Source organism: Cololabis saira, chromosome 23 (assembly GCF_033807715.1).
Source record: "Cololabis saira isolate AMF1-May2022 chromosome 23, fColSai1.1, whole genome shotgun sequence".
NCBI lineage: Eukaryota > Metazoa > Chordata > Actinopteri > Beloniformes > Belonidae > Cololabis > Cololabis saira.
The window spans coordinates 26954303-26970525 of record NC_084609.1 but is presented as its reverse complement, the minus strand read 5'-3'; the positions used below and the strand labels follow the sequence as shown (position 1 = coordinate 26970525).

At 39.2% G+C, this 16223-nt stretch overlaps 1 protein-coding gene across 1 annotated transcript; it reads left to right on the top strand.

Moving 5' to 3' along the window:
* The first annotated feature begins 3433 nt into the window (after nucleotides 1–3433).
* ucmaa (upper zone of growth plate and cartilage matrix associated a) lies at nucleotides 3434–14224 on the top strand. The gene is made up of 5 exons (XM_061714586.1): nucleotides 3434–3564; nucleotides 5236–5295; nucleotides 5373–5468; nucleotides 10885–10983; nucleotides 13671–14224. The coding sequence occupies exons 1-5, from the start codon at nucleotides 3507–3509 to the stop codon at nucleotides 13757–13759; spliced, it is 402 nt and encodes a 133-aa protein (XP_061570570.1). The 5' UTR covers nucleotides 3434–3506; the 3' UTR covers nucleotides 13760–14224.
* The last annotated feature ends 1999 nt before the right edge of the window (nucleotides 14225–16223 follow it).

Genomic DNA, 16223 nt, shown 5'->3' with positions numbered 1-16223 from the left:
AGCAGCGAAACTAAAAACCAATAGCCAAGCCAGAAATCTGGGAGAGGTTCTGGACTCAGACCTGAACTTTAACAGCCACATTAAAACAGTAGGGAAGTCAGTCTATTATCACCTAAAGAACATATCGAGGACTAAAGCACTGATGTCTCAGCAGCACTTAGAAAGACTTGTCCAGCTTCTATCTTCAGTAGACTGAACCACTGTAATGCTGTTCTCACTGGTCTCACTAAAACCTCCATCAACCAGCTGCAGTTAGTCCAGAACGCTGCTGCCGAGTCCTCACTAGTACCAAGAGACACGAGTCCTCAGTAAGATTATTTACTGCTGCATTTCAGTAATGTCCCACAATGCGCTGCAACCTTTATTTCTTGCATCTCATTCGTTTTATCCTTTTGAATTTATGTCTGTCTGTCTTTCATTTCTACTTTTAAACTCTAACTTTTTACAGCATCTTTTTAAAAATGTTTTTATGTGAAGTACTTTGAATTGTCTTGTACATGAAATGTGCTGCACAAATAAACTTGCCTCGAAGTATCTTCTCATAAAGTTCAGTTTGTAGCGTGTTACAACATTAAATAAGCTTAGGGGAATACGATGAGGCAAACCTTTATCATTCATAGCTGGAATGATAATGAACGGGTTCAGCTCAGCGACGAGATGTCACCACCTGTACAAACTCTGCCTGAAGGCAAACATACGGACTCCATATCTTTCTTTGTGCATATAAAGGTAACATTACACGAAGATTTAAAGGTAAACCAAAGAAAAGTTAAATTGGAAAAAACGTATAGCTGATATGACATGCTGTTTCTGAGATAAAAACTATCATTAATGTGAGCTGATCCTTCAATTTTAAGACTAAATGATCAGTAGCTGCAATAAAACTTTCATCTTGCCTCAGTATGGTTACAGTTACGGCTCAAAGCATAAATCTGGATAATGAAAACTGGGTTTGTGTTCACGTGCAATAAAACATGGTCTGTGGTTCTGTCTCCTGGTGGGATTACTTAGTCTTGCAGCAGCCTGAAAAGCAGCAAACCAGACGATGTTTCCTCAGGTTACATTTCATCTCACTTCCTTCTTACTGTCAGAATCAGAGCCAAAGGAGCTCTGAGGGAATCTTCTTTTAATACCAATCACTAGCTACAAGGTGGGTGTAAGTCACTCAAACTTCTGCTTTAATCTTGATTTTATATTAACTTACAGTTGTGCTCAGCTGTAATTGCTTCAAGGACAAACCTATAGTGTTGAATATCAGGCCGGCAGCTGAACAGCAATTATATCCTGTGTTTGGCAGCAAGTGAAAATTCTGACTTTCCGATCTCTAACTGTAAAAGTTTCCACAAGAAAATTAACGTTGTTCTTTGTAACTGAATAAGATTTCACAACTCTCAACTCTCACAAATAATTAAGATTATTCTTCATTTCACAAAAAAGCAGCTTCTGGTCAGAATACAGGAATCTTCTTTCATTTTTTTGTGTGTTTCTTTGTTTATTTGAATCAAATACTCATTGAAATTAAATTGAAACTCATATTTTAACATGAAATAAATTTGACAACTTGAAAGGAAACATGATTTGATCCAACTAACCAGATACCTGGTTAGTTGAACATTTCGATTTTTTTCTTAACATTTCGACTTTTTTCTCAACATTTTGACTTTTTTCTCGACATTTCGACTTTTGTCTCAAGATTGTACTTCAACATTAATCTTGACATTTTGAATTTTTTCTCGACATTTAGACTTTTTTCTCGAAGTGCATAATGAAAAAAAAATCTTCCCCCAGCTATAACTAATATAGATACATGCAGCATGTGTTGTCTTCATTCTAAGGCTTATACAAGATTTTTAATTTTTTGCGGCTCCAGACATATTAGTTTTTTGTGTTTTTGGTCCAATATGGCTCTTTCAATATTTTGGGTTGCAGACCCCTGGTCTGACACATGGAAAGGTGCAGTAGAGCACAAAAGATGACGAAAACCACAAAGACTGTTTGAAAGCTATTAATCTCTTTGGCATACATCTTGTGTTTCGTATTTGTTTCCTGTATAACCAAGTTTGACATTCAAGGGCAAAAATATGACGATATTTTCCAACCACTTGATAGTCTAAAGATAGAGCCACCTGGGAGTACAACTAATTCCTGCCTGTTTTACACTTGATGGGACCATATACATGTATACACCTATTTGGAAAAAGTTTACTGATGTAATTAGTCCATCCATCCATCCATCCATCCATCCATCCATCTATCCATCCATCCATCCATCCATCCATCCATCCATCCATCCATCCATCCATCCATCCATCCATCCATCCATCCATCCATCCATCCATCCTTCCAAAAAGTAAGTTTTGGCTTTTGGCTCGGTTCTCTCTTTAGCACAACTGATTACTGTGGATTTTACACCACTCTTCCTGTCAAACTCCCACTCACGAACAAGACCCCACAACACTGCTTTGCTTGTAGACTTTTATACGATTCAGGTTTTCTTTGCAAAGAATGCAGGTCTAAGGAGTTTTTTTTAATTCCGATAGAGAAGCTTTGTCTATATCCCAACTAGCAACAACTAGCAACAACTGGCAGCTGTTAGTCAATATTAAAACTCCTAAAAATGAACCACCTATCACCAAAGATACTGGCACCAAACAGCAGGAGCGGGACTACTTTTTGAACACTGTGGTGTTACAGTTAAGGGCACATTGTTTTCTCACAATACTTATAGTGCCATCATTAAAAAGATAATAAAAAAATCAGACTCGTCACGGATTGGTCGTATGCCAAAGGTGTGTGCTGCTTTTTACCTCAGGTGGGCTCTAACCACGCCCTAAACCCTGAACTCTTACCAATAAAGAGGGTGTAGAAAATTGATGTTAATTATATACATTGTACTGCGTAAACACTCAAGTTAGAGCATTTTGAGACTAGTCTCAGATCTATTGGGCAGCAGGACCAGAACCACCGTCAGGGGTCACAGAGAGCTGCCATCGCTGGAAAAAAGAACATTGGTGGAACAGGACGTCTCAGTCTGGGACAACATGGCGATAAAAGTGGAACTTTTTTAAATCTGCTGAGAGAAGGCCACAGCGCCGAGATGCTCCCACAGGTCTAACTGAACTTTGAAAAACCAGATGCTTGTGTTTTTTTCCTTTATGTTGCACAAAGTTTGATGATTAAAACACCAATTACGACCTTATTTTTAGAGCTTTTTAGAGCTTTTTCCACCACGGGCCTGGTTTTTCTATCGTGACATAACACCTAAAACACAGGTTCCCAAAGTAAATCCGTCCTCGCCTCCCTCCTCCTTCTTCACCTCCTCCCCCAGGACAATTGAAATTCCATCAGCTTCCCTCCCGTCCAATGATCCTCTTTCTCCTCCCTCTTTCTTCCCCCCTCCCTGCCTCTTCCATCTTCTTCCCTTCCATCTCCCCATCGTCTCGCTCAGTCACACTCTGATAGGTGTGCCGCTCAGTCCTGAAGAGAGTTTTCTATTCTTCCTTAAAATGTCTTGGACCCGTGTGTTGGTGCTGTGTTTGCCTGCCATCCTCCTCATCCTCACCGGTAAGTCTTCTCACCAAGGCAGGTGGAAAAGAGAAGATGGTTTTAGACGGGCGGTTTTCAGATTTAGAGAATACCTTTGGGGGTATAAATCGCTGGTATGTGTGGTGGACCCCACAATCACAGGAAACCTTCATCAGCCTGTACATAAATATGAATTAGGGATGTTTCCAAATTTCAGTTTGGTTCAGTGTGTGATTATACTTCATGAGTATAAGTTTAGTTTTACTAAAGGTGAGTCAGCTCAGGGAGAAGAAAATATTTGTTGGTCCACACCAGCCAGGGAAAAGCATGTTTTCTGGATTTAAAGACACAAACTTTAATTTCAACTGAAGAAATCAAGTAAGTCTTAATTTCAAAAGCATATGAGATGTGAAAGTGGAAATTTCACTTTGAGATATTCAGAACAACTGCTGAACAGAAAATTAGGAAAATAACCAGAACAGAGCTGGAATGAGATCCACTTCCAGATCCAAGTTTTTTGTTCACACAGAATCACTCTTATGCAACGGTTCCTATTTGTCTCATGTAATAATGAATATGACAGTGATTAAGAATAGATATTTATTTCTTCGAGGACCTGAATTTGATGCTTGCTTTGATTTTCTATGAAAGATTTACAATTGATGTGACTAATTTAATCTGGCTTTTTCCGACACTTTACCGAAGCCTCGGCCAAAAGCAGGAAGTGTGTGATTATTGCTGTTTGGCAGGTCTGTCCGTCCAGAAGTACTCAGAAATTTCCTGACAGCTGGAGAAGAGGCAGGCCATGGAAAAAAGGAAAAAAGGAAAAAAGGAAAAAAGGAAAAAAGGAAAAAAGGAAAAAAGGAAAAAAGGAAAAAGGAAAGGTTATTAAATATTGGAGAGGATTTGAATTCCTTTCTTTGTTTCTGCTGAAAGACACAGATGGTTCACTATCGGAGAGCAAATTCAGTACATAAGGTGCAATTCTTTTCATAATTCAATTAAATTCAGCTTTATTTATTTAGTGCCAAATCATGGCAAATATCATCTGAAAGTACTTTAAGAATACAATTCAGATGGTTCCAAATTAGCCCAATTAATACAAAGCCAATAAAATAACAATAATTATTGCTTTGCTAAGGAAACCAGCAGATTGCATCAAAAAGGAAAATCCCCCCTTTAACAGGAAGAAACCTCTAGGAGAACCGGACGCAGGAAGGGCGGCCATCTGCCTTGACGGGTTTTGGGGTTGAGAGGAAAGGAAAGAGGAAAGCAACTATGAATCGTGTTTCCGTTACCCGCAGATTTACGCAAAACTTGAATATCAAAAAAGAATTTCTGAAATGGGAACGGCTCTAATTCGGGAAAAAAACTCGGAAAAAAAAGTGTAATGCCAACGCTATTTGCGTATTTCCACGTCTCTGGCAGCGTTATGGCGTAGCCGGTCAAGAAACACAGTTCAAAGGAAACACTGACCCCCTACAGCACTACTTTTGTTGCAAATTCAGAGATTCAATTTTCTTTTGCTTGAAAGTGTAATGGAAACATATTTACGACTATAACGACAGCAGATGATTGATTGAATTTCCATCATATGGTGGACGGGAGGGGTGTGAAGGGTGTTCTGTGGGACACAGCTTCTCTTTCAAAGTGAATAACGGTAACAACAAGCCAGGAGGAGTTAAAGAATTCTTCTCCTGTCACCTGCAGTGTCCAGTGTGGTGAAGAGCGCGGCGGTACGGGACGACCCCAAACCAGCTCAGCCCAGAGGTACAGTAGTGTCAGCTCAGCTCTGATCCTCTTCCCGTCCTAGTGAGGCGTTAACCTCGTGACCTTTTGACCTCCAGGGGCTGCCAGGCAGGTGTTTATGCCCGAGTCGGACGCCTCCAACTTCTTCAAGCGACGCAGTCGCCGGTCAGTCAGTTCCTACGATGAGTTCCAAGGTAAGCTGTCTGCTCAGCCCTGTCTCCAGTACAGGGACATCTGTTCATCAGAACCGGTTTGATTTAAACGGAGTTCATGCTGAAGCTTCACTTCTCTAGCGAGCTGGCGGAAAGTCAAAGGGGTCATGATTTATTTTTTGTGCTAAGTACCATTGACATCCGTTACAGAAGTGGTTAATGTGGCTTAGATATGACATGTTTGACTTCCTGAAAGAGCTTGTAGTAATGTCTGTGCATGTGTGTGTGCATGTGTGTCTGTGCATGTGTGCGTGTCTGTGGAGTTGTTGACTTACTGGTTTGTGGTTTTACTCGGACAATGTCATAGTTTGTTTTGACTGCGAGCTGTGAAAATAAGGCGAGCGGCAGAAGCACAAGCAGGTGTGTAGTTTTATACGCACGCAAGCATGCACGCATGCACACACACGCACTCACGCACACACTCACGCACGCACGCACACAGATGAGCTGGAGGCTGCAGAAGGAGTCACAGGGTACTCTGGAGCCGACTTTCCCTCCTTCAGTACAAAAAGCTCATTCTTCCACGGCCAACGCCAAACACAACACACCTTAGAAACAACCGAAATGTTACAGGACATTTGCAAATCAACTACAAAAATCTGGAGGATATTATGGATCAGCTAAACTCATCCTCCTGTTGTCTCAATAATTCATCCCTTTTGTCAGGTGTTTTCCCCCAGACATTAGAGACAATAGTCATCAAACATCTGTTGAAAAAGAACAATCTGGACAAGTTCCTAATGAAAAGATTATTGAAAAAGCTGTTTCAACAGTTAAATACCTCTGATGTCTTCCTCTCAGGTTTCCATGCACTAAGACTTGCCCTTGTCAAGGTGTTCAGTGACATCCACATAAATACAGACTGTGGAAGAACCACAGTGCCAGTACTATTGGACCTCAACGCAGCATTTGATACCGTTGATCATAGAATGTAACAAGAGCGATTGGAGAATTGGGTCGGACTCTCTGGCAAGATACTTGACTGGTTTGAGTCTTACTTAAAAGGACAGAGACTACGTTGTGACAATAGGCAACTTTACATCAGAATCAACAAAAATGAAGAGTGGGGTTCCCCAAGGTTCTATCTTAGGACCCCTCCTATTTAACATATACATGCTTCTGCCAGCTCAGATAATAATAGACAAGATAAGTTACCATAACTACACAGATGACACACAGCATTACATTACAATGTCACCAGGAGACAATGAGCCCATACAAGCGTTGAGTAGATGCACAGAATAAATCAATGATTGGATGTGCCATCATTTTCTTCAGATGAACATAATGAAGTAGTTGTTTTTGGAACAACAAGAAGACGGAGTCGGCAAACAGCTTCAGGTGGGACAGCTACGAACCACTGATAAGGCCCGAAATCTGGCTGTAGTCATGGACTCAGACCTGAACCCTCAGAGACATTAAAACAATTACAAAGTCGAGCTTCTCTCACCTGAAGAACATCTCCAGGATCAAAGGACTGATGTCTCAGCAGGACCTTGAAAAACTCATCCATGCGTTTATCTTCAGTGGATTTGATTACTCCTACAGTGTCTTCACGGTTCTGCCTAAAAGTCACCCGGACAGCTACAGCTGATCCAGAACGCTGCTGCCGGGTTCTCACCAGAACTAAGAAAGTGGACCACATCACTCCAGTTCTGGCTCCCTGTACCTCAGAGGACAGACTTTAAAATACTTCTGTTAGTTTATAAATAACTGAATGTTTTAGGACCAAAACACATCAGAGACGTGTTGCTATAGCAACCATCCAGACCTTTCAGGTCTTCTGGTTCAGGTCTGCTCTGTGTCCCCAGAATCAGAACCAAACATGGAGAAGCAGCATTCAGCTTCTATGCTCCGCAGATCTGGATAAAATTCCAGAAAACTGCAGGAAGCTGAAACCCTGTTCCTTTAAATCAAGGTTGAAACTCATTTGTTTACAGCTTTGACTGAATTATTTAAACCATTCTGAATTTAACTTTAAACAATTTTAGTTTTAGTACTAATCTATAACTCCAATTTAAGTCCAACTTCTCTTTATTCTGCCACTGCACTGTAGCTTTTTTTTCTTCACTTTCCATATTTTTATTACCGTATGTGAAACCTTTAATTGTTTTGTTGCTGAAATGTGCTTCACACATTAACTTGCCTTGCCTCAAATCCTACGACTCTTTTCCCTTTCCATGCTCAAGATCCTTTTTCAGTACCCATAAAATTTACTGCTAAAGTATATAGTCAAAATTCTTGTATTGAATGATATTTACTGACAGCATTTGCTGTTGATGTTCTCATCCATCCATCCCAGCCTGTTATTCAGGAGGTTGCATTATCTCATAGTCTACAAGTACTATTCTCAACATCATGTCCAAATTAATGAGGTACTATTTCTACCTCGTGACATTAATAATCCTATACGACTGTAGAATCATATAAGGAGCCTTCAGTCGTGCCCGGCAGGAAGTCAGCTGTCTCCATTGTTGGTATGTGACAGCGTCAGGAGTCCAGCAAAGGTGCAGTAGGGAAGGGATAGTATAAAACCTAAGCAATGCTTAAAAAAAATAAAATTAAACTTACTTGAAAAGTAAAAAAAAATAACAAAAACTGATAGAAAATGATGAAGCTTCCCAAAAAGGCCTGGGAAAATCATCTCAATTTTTTCACTGAAGCCCATCTGTTCATTTATTTATTCTCTTCTGGTTAACCACTATGTGTAACCCAAAACATCACTCCACACATTGTATCTCATAAATGAGGGTATAAGTATGTCAGGCTACGGTGGAGTAATGGATTAGCTGTAAAAGACTTTTTAAAAGTACTACAGGAAACTGAAAAGAGTCTTTGTGCCCACCAGTCCATGAAAGGCAGACGAATCAGGTGCAATATTTCCAACAGATGTTAGATGATTGCATAACCTGATTTAAATGCAGCGCTGCTGTCTTTTCAGACATTTATTCATTTTCCTTCCAGCTCATGATAGCACGGATTTATTTCTTAGACTTTGTGACAAGAACTTTACATACCGCTGATCAGTTTTTAAAATACGCCTGTTGGAAAAAACCTGACGTATCAGATACAAACTCACCCCCCCATGCTCTTGTCATCCATGTGAAATCCATTTATGGAAATCCACACCGTGTTTTTTAACTAGGCTGTAAAAAAGTTTATTTCTGCAGGATGATTTTAACATGGTCAGTGGAGACTGGCTCTGAGTCCCCAGTGGTCAGTCGAGGAACTGCAATATCTTCCTCTGCATTTGCACGCTCTCATGTGCAGCAGTCCTCTGATCTGAAAGTAGTGATGCTTTTGTGATCATGTCAAGCCCACTGTGTTTTAGCATGCTAAGATATTCTACGTAATATCAAATGTAAAGCTAGTAATAATTACCAGAACGTTTCTGGGTTTCTTTTTTATAAAGAAACTGTATGCTTCCTTGAGGAGTACAGTATTCCCATTATTGGCAAAGCAATTAAAAAACACCTCTCATTTTCCTTCACATTTTTTATTTGCAGTGAAGTTTGAAACTTAAAGGCTAATAGGTTGCTTAGTTATAAACAGCAAAGCCAATTAACATATTTATTAGTGAAAAGTGTAAATAAATGCTTGTCTAGCATGCACTTTTCTACTTCCTAGACCTAAAACTATTAAAATGTGGCCTTTGATATTTAATCAGTGTTATTTATTTGCTTAGTTGGTTATTTAATTTATTTCTGATAGTGATAAACCACTAAAATTAGCCAGCTGCAGTGAAGATGTGTGGAAACAAGGAATTACAGCATGTTTGTGCTTCACATCATTGGACTATGAAGAGTTTGGTGTTGCACGTCCTCAGAAATTAACACATTTTGAAGATGTGGTTTAAAGGACCCGTTTTGGGAAATATGACCAGCTGTGTCAACTTGATGAAACGGTACCTTCACATACTCAGTATGAAACCGGTGCTCTTGCTTCTTCTAAAAGGTCTAAAAAAAAAAAAATATATATTTGCTGCCATCACCTGAGCACATGATTAAAAAGCAGGTGTATTTGTAGCTTTAAGAGCCAGGAAGATAACTATAATATCAAAAATGTAATCTAGACCCCCCTTTAGTCACTATAGATAATATTTTTGTGGTGGAGAAAACCTAAACATTTGGAAAACGTAGTAAAACCAACAAGAACTTGTCACAGCGGCGGACCAGTGACTGCTTCTGTGCTTCTAACATACGCAGCAACCGACTACTTCTATCTTTTCCTTCACTTTAAACCACATTTATTTCTGCATACTGATTAAGAATAGTTTTATATAGAATTCCCTTCCTGACACTTTATGTCCATGAACAGATTTAACGCTTTACTTAGAAACGCTATAACTGAAGAGTGGGACTGCTATTCTCAACCGGCCTTAAATTATTTTATGATGTCTTAATTGCATGCTCTGTTTTTGTACGGTTTTATCTGGTTTTGCTTTGTTTACTAGTGCATTTCATGACCTCTTAATCGTTAGCAAGCTTTTTATTTCTTTTTTAAATGTATCGGTGGGACTCGAAGAAGACACTTTATTTCTAGGGACTTCCTGGTAAAATGAAGGTTAAATAAAAATAATAAAAAAGAAATACCGGTAAGTGGCTGGTTGAGTAGTTACGTCTCAAGCCACTATATTTGGGTGTCAGAAACAGAAAAGAAGCACAACCGGTCAACACTTTCACATATAAACCTTGCATGAGGCTGGGTCTGAGATGTTTCCATCAGCCAAGCTTTAATTTATTTGCCTCATTGGAGGAGAAAATAAGCTTGGAGAGTTAATGTAGGCCTGTGTGTTTGCACGAAATGTTATGATAAATGATGAGGGGCTGTACTGACGTTGCCCTGTATCTGCGCTGGAAGTACAGTTTGGCCTCATACAGAGGGAATAAGAGAGAAGTGTTGAATAAACGAAGCCAAACCCAATTCACTTAACATGCTTGACCAGATGTGCAGGTAAACAACCCTACGAAGAGCAATGTTTGTAGGTAATCACATGGTTCTTTGTAGGGTTATTTGACCAATGGAGAAATTGTTGTTGTGCTTCCAAATGTTGTTTATCCCAAGTTTGTTTTGGATATGTGATCATAATGGGGATTTTTGTTAAATGCTTTAAGAGCAAAAATAATTTCGAAAAACGGAAGCAACCAGATAATAACCAGGTTTAAACAATGATAATGTTATTTAATTTGTGTGTTGATGGTGTAAGAAAACACATGCCAAGTTGGCATCTGCTCTGTTTTTGCTTTTGTCCTTTTCTAGTTGCTGCAAAAAAGGTGCATTTGTAAAGAAGTCATCACGTACGCAGCTCAGGCTGTGGCTGCTTCTGTCAGCGCGTGGTTTATGATGCGGGAGTTTCATTTTGGCTTTAATTTCTCCTGTGTGTCTCATTTATCAATAGCTGAGACGAAAGTGAAGCTGACGGCCACCGAGCAAAGGAGGGAGTACAATGAGGAGCAAAGAACGGAGTACGAGAACTATGTTGAGGAGGACCGTGATGGTGAGATATTGATTATTGATCTTCTTTACTACTACTACTACTACTACTACTACTACTACTGTCATTTAGCAGACGCTTTTATCCAAAGCGACTTACATCTGAGACACACACCATGGAGCCATTAGGGTTAAGGCCTTGCTCAGGGGCCCAAGGTGGTTCATCTTGGTTGCCATTCCAGAGCTTGAACCTCCTCTGTAGCCACTAGACTACCACCCCCCTCTTTAGGGTGCCATCTTTAAAATCAAAAGGGAAGGGAGGGGAAAGCATTTCACCTTAAAAACACGAAACTGCAAAAATGTTGAAACATTTCACTGCTTGCAGACACGGAATTCAATAGTCGTTCTGTTGGAGCGCAGATTTTGAGTGAAAACCTGACATTTACTGGAGCATCAATCACCATGACAGCTGGATCATCAGTCATGATGACAGGGCTTAACAGAGAACACAGTAGGGGACAGAGTTCTGGTTTGGATCTAAAGTGGACGAGACACCGGACCACAGCAGGGAGCCGAAGACTCCACTCCACTTCAAAGTGTCCATTTGTGGTCCACCATGAGGTGACAATCTTCCCTGCGGTGTCCGCAAAGCCGTGATATGGCTGCAGTTCTACCCTACGATCTACTAACCATAAAGACATGACCAAGATTTATGGTCCAGACGGGTTTTTAGAGCAGAACAACTCCGGAGGTTTTTTAAATATGTATATCATTTCTTACACAAACATGTCAGGTTCACAATTTTGGAACCCTTTGTTGCATTATTTTTCTCATTTCTTCACTTTGATGCCATTTCAGATGATCTTAGTAATATCTACTGCCAAGAACTCTGTAATCAGTCGTAAACAGAGCAATTACTCAGTCACTTGTCAAGTTCTGGTGAGAACCAGAGAGCTCACAAAGAAAGGAAAAGTACACATGCCCACAATGCAATGCATAATCACCAAATACAAAGAGTTTGAACTAAATGGTGTGGTAGACGACCAAAACGAACCCTCACGCTGGCAATAGCAACGTGAGAAGCAAAGAAGTTACCAAAGATCAAACGTCAAAGATCAATGCCCACACATGAAAGTGGACCCTCATGTGAACTTGAGGCTGGTCTCAATGAATGCCATCCAAGAAGCACTGAGCGTCAGTCATCGACTCTGTGGTGATATCATCGGGAAATGATGCAGTTTGGACGCAAATAAGAGCCTTTAGTTTGGTGAAGGTCAGACAGAGCAACCAACCCCGACAAGATCCCACGAGGATCACTTCAAGACATCATGCTGTCTGCAAAAACACGACAGGCAACAACAAGAAATGATCCAAAACATATAAGGTCATCTAGAAAAGGTTAAGAGACCAGAATCCCACCCAGGAGTCCTCTCACCTCAGACCCGAAGATCAGGAAGTCCAGAATCCCAATGGAGGCATGCAAAAAGGTTTATTAGCAGTTAGCTTTGTGGTAAATATAAACTAGAGGAAACGGTCATGTAAAAATGTTGGACTTTTCAAATAAAAGGTAAAATTCTCTTAAAAATCACCTTACCTACAGTATTTCCCCACATACTTTCCAACCAAAACAAAAACTTGTTTGTGACATAAAACTTATTTTATTTAAACAACAATGACGATTATGACAACTTCGGACCTAAATGTAGCCTGTTTATATAGTTTTAACTGCTATTTTACTGAGCGACGCATGTAAGTGATCAATATATAGCTCAGAACTACATTACAACTATCTACCACTCATTATTATGGTCTGTCATGAACATATGTATACTACCACTACTATGCTATGGCAGGTCCCTGGAGCCGTGCCATAGCCGTGCCAAATGCCATACAAGAACATAAGCCTGAGACCAGGCGGGGCGTAAAGGGTCTAACCATCAAAACATGAACTGGCCAACTCAGTTTTGGGATGAACTGGAGAGAAGAGTGAAATAAAAGCAACATATAAGTGTCTGCAGCAAAGTTGGGAAGAACTTTCTGAAGAATATTTGATTTCCATCGTAGAACAAAGGCCAAAGACAGAGTGTGTTCAGCTCTTGTCTCTGCCACTACTTTGATGAGTCAAACGTTTATAATACATTTTGGTTTTGAAATTCCAGATTCCATGATTTATTTTGTAAAATCAATTGTTTAGTTTACAACTATGTACGCTATAATGCCAACTTGTGCAATAACATCAGCACACACATGTCAGTGTGTGCCAGAAAAGTGCAATAGGGCAATGTGCAATATGCATCACTTTACAACTTTGAGCACTAAAGCACCTAGCACTTTAACTTATATGGTAATTAATTGCTGGTTTATCAATGGTAACATGTTTTATTGCTTAATGTTTTTTATCTAGCTCAGTTGTGTTTTTTAATGTTGTGTTTTGTTGATATGGACGGTCTTGATGTCTCGTATGTCTGCTGGTGTCCAGTTGTGTCTGGCATTAATTTGCAGCGGGGACGACTGGTGGAAATTAGCCTCTGGCTACAACCATGCATATTTACACGTGTTCATTAATATGTACGGTCCCTGTTCAACAAATAAAGTCATTTCATTCTTTCATTAATTTATAGTCTACAGTACAATTGTGATTTTCCAATAACCCATAACCGGTACTCTATGTAGTTTACTTAGCCTTAAAAGCAAAAACTAATCTAAAGTAGCCGATTAGGATTAATAATATGTGTTTCTCCTAATCTGCAGAGCTCAACGAGAGATCAAGGGAGACATCTGAGCAGATGCGCGAGTATCACTACGACGGTCTCTACCCTCGTTACCACTGGTTTCACTGAGCGTGCTCGGACGCGTGGAGAGCCAGGTTACAGCACTTTTCATCGCAGCACAGATGCTCCCGTAAACCTTTATCCTGCAACAACCATGTTTGCATGAGAGCACGTGCTTGAAGTATCTGTGCATTTGATCCACTTTAAACTACAACAAGTGTTTCTTTTAAAACTGTTTTTCATACATTAACTGTGCAATATGTGTCTGGTTCAAACTGTTAAAGTGCATTCAATGTGCAGTTTCTGTATTTTAAGTTTTGCATGCATGTTTTTACTTCTTTTCATATGTACATAGAAAGTATTAAGTCCAACTGATGTTTTCCTGATGTGTATTATCAGAAAATAAAGCAACCTTTTATATAACTATTAACTGGTTTTTCCAGCAGAAGGTTGTAGCTTTCATCTTTGTTTTTAATTAAAAATATGGCATTTTTAAGTGGAATGAAAAATAAAGGCAAGTTTTCAATATTTTAACTCCCTCGTCATGTCTGGTATTTGGGATGTTTAAGCGGAGGAGGGTGATGTGGAAGATGAAGTGAGCTGCAGAAGTCATCAAGTTGCGATGCATCTTGCATTCCAGAGTGGAAATTTTAGACCCAAACTGGGCAGAGAGATGGAGGGAAGAGGGAAAAAAGGACTGGAAAAGAATAACAGAAACAGGAAAATGAGCAAAAAAGCTTCAGAAGGCTGTTGGGAACTTTGCACTTGTTAAACATACAGCTTCACACCAGCAGCTTTATTTTATGTGATGCTGCTGCTGGCCTTTTGCTTCAGATATCACATGGACCGGGTCTCTGAGATCTGTGCGATCTGGCTCCTGCAGCCACCGCACACACACATGGAAAAAGAGGGGACAAAAAAAAAAGACCAAAAATCTGGCTATCTGCTCAGTTTCTAAAAGAACTTGCAGTGGTGGGAGTCCTCGTCCTTTACTATAGTAACGCTGTTAAAGTGAAACAGTAAGAACATTTTTTGTAAAGGTATGTGAGGTGACCATATATATATCCATATATATATATATATATATATATATATATATATATACATATACATATACATATATATATATATATATATATTATATATATATATATATATATATATATATATACACATATACATACACACACACATACTAGAAAGGTTCTCAAAGCAGCAAGTGGCTGATTTGATCTCTATAGATAGAGCAACTAGACCCTCCAACATTGGTCCAGTGGTGTGGGATCATTCAAGAAATTTACTGTATGGAGTGACTGACTTTTGTTTTAAAACTTCAGGTGGAAAAATGTATGGAATGCTGGGAAAAATGGATGGTGAGTGCACCTTGAATAGTGTGACATTAGGCTAGAATGCACGTGATTTAATAGCTGGTTGAAGCGCAGCTCCCTTTGGGCTGCTTTGTATCCACCTGGCACCTGCAACTATTTTTTTCAAAATACATTAATCTACTGAGCTTTCCTTCCACAAATTAATTGATTAAGTTAGTTTAGTTTGCTAAAATCCTGGAATCAACAGGAAATTGTGCCACTATGTCCATATTACATCCAATTTTCTGCCAATTGACAAATTGATTTACAAACTTAAAATGTGGGATATTTATAACTTACAAATCGTTACATTTATGTGGGAAAAACTAAAGCTATCAAGAGAAAGTAGCTGCATCAAATTTGTACTTTAGTTTAAAAAAAAGTGTAATTATCCACAATATAAAAACATTTGCAATTCAGCTCAATGAAATGTTAAATTTTAGCATCCGTTTCTTTGGATCTCCATTGTTCCATTTCATTCTAACCCTATAAGAAGTATTTTTTTCAACCCTTATTTATTTTTGTTATATTCATATTTATTTATATATTTGATCAAACTAGGCCTTATGAAAAGAACGAACTGCCAATGAACAATTTGAGGAACTTTATCTGCAGCACTTTTTAAGACTAATTACTGTTTTTGTAATCAAGTCTTAAATGCACAAAAAAGAAATATAAGAAAACATAACTCCTAATTTATTAACGCCTTGTGGAACCACGTTTAGAAGCAATAACTTGAAGCGATCATCTTCTGTATGACGTAAGCATACCCTCAATCTTGCAACTTTATAAACCAAACCCATGCTGCCATGTTCGCTTTAGAGACCAGACACTTCCTCCAAGTGAGCCATACTTGCAATGGGAACACATTAACTGGGGCCTGAGAGTTTTTTTGGTTTTATGCCATTTGCTGCAGCTTGTGTGATCTTGTTTGGAATGTTAACGTCTGAGACTGTCTTAAATATCTTCCACTGTTTAAAAAAAAAAAAGAAAGACATAAAATGAAAAAAGGAAGTTTGAAAGTGGGTTTATAACCATCTCCAGATGGGTGTGTGGCAGCAGTGGCTTCTTCAAGATCATTGCTGGTGTCTTTCCTCACTGGCACTGCATTACAAGAGACATGGATGATTCAGAGTTGAAATATTTGATGACGATCCATCAAGCGT